Source organism: Octopus bimaculoides, chromosome 17, assembly GCF_001194135.2.
Source record: "Octopus bimaculoides isolate UCB-OBI-ISO-001 chromosome 17, ASM119413v2, whole genome shotgun sequence".
Classification (NCBI taxonomy): domain Eukaryota; kingdom Metazoa; phylum Mollusca; class Cephalopoda; order Octopoda; family Octopodidae; genus Octopus; species Octopus bimaculoides.
In genome coordinates this window covers 36871557-36875126 of record NC_068997.1, presented here as the reverse complement: position 1 = coordinate 36875126, position 3570 = coordinate 36871557, and the positions used below count along the sequence as shown (strand labels likewise).

The 3570-nt window shown below is 36.7% G+C and overlaps 1 protein-coding gene across 1 annotated transcript in view; it reads right to left on the bottom strand.

Annotated features, from left to right (window-relative positions):
• LOC106871634 (cilia- and flagella-associated protein 52) overlaps positions 1 to 3330 on the bottom strand; it is a 52247-nt gene extending 48917 nt beyond the window's left edge. The window contains exon 1 of the mRNA XM_014918209.2: positions 3087 to 3330. Within this exon, the coding sequence (XP_014773695.1) occupies positions 3087 to 3256 (170 nt within the window). The 5' untranslated portion in view covers positions 3257 to 3330. The remainder of the gene's footprint in view (positions 1 to 3086) is intronic.
• Positions 3331 to 3570: the final 240 nt, after the last annotated feature.

Genomic DNA, 3570 nt, shown 5'->3' with positions numbered 1-3570 from the left:
GAATTTCTTGAACCACCATTGTGCTGTACATTCATTAGTGATTCCTGGGCCAAATGCATCATTCATATTGCGAGCTGTTTCAGCTGCTTTTCGGCCAAGCTTGAACTGGAATAAGAAAATTGTACAAATTTGCTTTTTGTCCATACAAATTTGCTTTTTGCATTCAACGTTCCGGAAAAATGATCTAATTATTCAAAAAGAAAAAGAGTAACGCGATTAGATAGCAAAAAACGGGCCTTAAAATTGTATATAAAGTCAAAGTAATTTAATGAAAATTAATTTGAAAATACATCATTTAAAACCAAAATTTAAAATTTCACAAGAAATTTCTTGACAACCTAATATATATATATGGACTTCTTTCAGTTTCTGTCTACCAAATTCACTCACAAGGCTTTGGTCTGTCCGATACCAAATGGGTCTATCCACAATAACCCCCACCTTATGTGATACATCATAGAGCGGGCTGAGACTAAAGCTGGCTTTGCTGGGGCTCTGATCAATTTGGATCAATCCACAACATTCATTAGGATCAACTAATACTACTTGAAAGCTGTCCTAAAAGCAGCCGGTTTCAAACCTATTTTTAAATGCTCGATTGCTGCAATGTATAGCAACACTTATTAGGTGTTCAAAGTATTAGCTGGCACTCAATCCACAGCTGCAGAAGTTGGAACAGTTGAGGAGCATCACTTTTGAACTGGGACATGGGAGGGCAGTGTCAGCATATGCAAACGATGTCACCATCATGGTGTCAGATGCCTTCAAAGTGGAAGCAATAGGCACCATTCTAAAGGAATACAAGTCAGTTACCAAAACCACCACCAACACTAACAAGTGAGTGGACTTGTGACTGGACACCTGATCTGATGGACCAGTTAAACTGTTCTGGGTTTGGTTTGATCCCAACCTCCAGATGGAAAACAACTGGAATAAGGTGACAAACAGGGTGGCCAGTCTTACCCATAAATAGGTAAGGAGGAAGCTGTCCCTGAAAGGTTGGGCAGAGATGACAAATGCCTACATTGCCTCCATCATCATTTATTGTCAGACCGCTATGCCCTAGTTATTGTTTAATCAGATTACAATGTCTCTTGTGGAAAAGATGCATTCTAATGGTCAGGCGGTTAGTTTGCTGCCAGCACCTTCTGCATGGCAGCTTTGACATGACATGGCTTCTGATGCACAGACACACACTCAAGTTGTGCCACCTACAATGATTTCTTGATGGCAAGCATGTGTGGGCTCTGTTTGTGAGACACACCTTTCTGCAGCTTGTCTCTTTGACAGAGTTGCAGCCCAGGGTAAATTCTCTCTCTCATACCTTACACTGGTGTGCATTTGGGATTTTTTTATTTCTATTTTTGTTCATGAATGTGATCTTCTGTATTCTTGGGTTGCTGATTTTAAATATCTAAACCATTTTGCTCTATCGCATAAGGATTTTCAATAAAATACAAATTAATGATAATACAAAAATGCGAATTTTTAATAAATTATTGCTGTATTAAAATAAAGCAAGTAATCATGAAAAAGTATATTCTGTTAGTTTTAAGAACATATGTATTCCAAATCAACATGAAAGGAATTGTGTTCATCATCATGAATCATCAACATCTGAAAAAACGAATGTAAAAAAATATGCTCCTAATGGTTAGCCTAATGGTTCAAAGGAAGGAAAACTGCTTTGAATTCCACTTGTGCTGTGCATCCAAACTATCACATTTCAATAACCATTCCATTTGCCCTGGTATTGAGTTTCCATGGTGCAAATACCCTGATGGAATCGTTCTTGTTCTTCACTGCAGTCCCCATGTGTTCAATAAGGCCAAAAATATTTGAATAGATGATGGTACCAACAGGATGACAGTACCAAGTGAATGTTGTTCCAGGAGCAAGAAGCCTGTGTTTCTTCAGTCTAGTAACTGTGCCAAGTAGCTGTGCACTTTCTTTTGAGCTTGACTTGGTTGAAGAGTTTGGGATCATCATTTGTTGGTGGTTCATAGTCTACCATCTCATTAGTATCACTAGGATCAGACTCTGATGAAATTTCCCATGTTTCAGGTGCCACACGTACAGGAATATCATCTGAGTGGGAAACAGGCTTTATTGCTGATGGAAAATTTAGGTACTTTATGCAATCCTTAGTCTTGTTAAATCCAGCTACTTTAATAATACAGAAATAGCAGTCATCATGGTGGTTCATTTGTTTCCACCATACCATTGGTACTCCAAAGGACATACATTTCAGTTTTCCAACTGACCATATTTGGAGCTTACTAATGCAACTCTTGCAAGCTTTGTGATGTGCAAATGGATTGTCCTGGTTTCCGTGTTTGCAACCAAAATAAGCTAAATAGCAGTGCTTCAACAAAGGAGTAATATTGCTTCAGGAATCTGAAGAGGTGAATTGCCTGCAGACATAGTAAAATATGTCTGGTGAATTTATGCAGCTTTTAGACATACTCACAATCAGACAATAAAGAAAAATATATTAGATATAATATTTAAGTCAATATAAGGTAAGCATTTCATTAGTATTATATTTTATCATTTACTTTTGTTATACAAGAGAAAAGTAATGTTTCTGTATAACTCGAAAACCTGATGTGATAGAGATGAATAAAAAACACCATGAATCACTATTTTCCATTTTTATATTTCAAAAAAGATACCATACAGTCAATAAAAAAAACTCATGCAGAGCAGTGTTATCAACATTCAATAACATCTAATATTAACACTCACTATCACTCTCTCTCTCTCCCTCTCTCTCTCTCTGTCTCTGTGGATATATATGAATATATCTTTACTCTCTATCACCACAATGTATTTATCTGCCTGGCTATCTGTTTGTTCATCTGTCTGTCTACCTGTTTGTTCATATGTCCATCTGTCTGTCTACCTGTCTGTTCATCTGTCCATCTATCCATCTGTTCAAGTCTAGTGTCATCAGTATCTATTCAATTTATTTATCTCTCTAGTTACTAATATCTATGTATCACAGATCAGTATGTACAAAATGTATTCATGTATGAAAAAATTCTCTTAAAAAAGAAATGAGTAACAGTTTTAATGACACTTACTTAGTTTGCTGGAATTTACTGTGTCTGTCTTTAACAATAGACAATGTACCATCACCTGCTCCAACCAAGTACTGCAGTTGTCCACCAGTTGTTATATGACACAGGCTTTTAACACCCATTGAAAATATCTTCTTTGGTGGCCCAATAGACACAAGGATGGCAGTCTTCATTATTACACAAAGGATGTCTCCAGTTGTTGTACCACAGTAAAGTAAGGAATCATCATTTTCTATCTGTTGCAAAGAAATATACAGCTGATACATACACACATGCATACACACACATGTGTGTGTGTGTATGTGTGTGTGCACGCACACGCATGCATACATGTGTATATTTAGTATAATTTGGATGAAAACCTTATAACAACTATGTAAGAACTCTTAAGTTGTTATTTGACTAACATGCTATCTTACACTAGGGTATATTCCAGGGATAGAGACACGTGCAGAACTCCACTTTGTATAAGATTGATACAAGGATA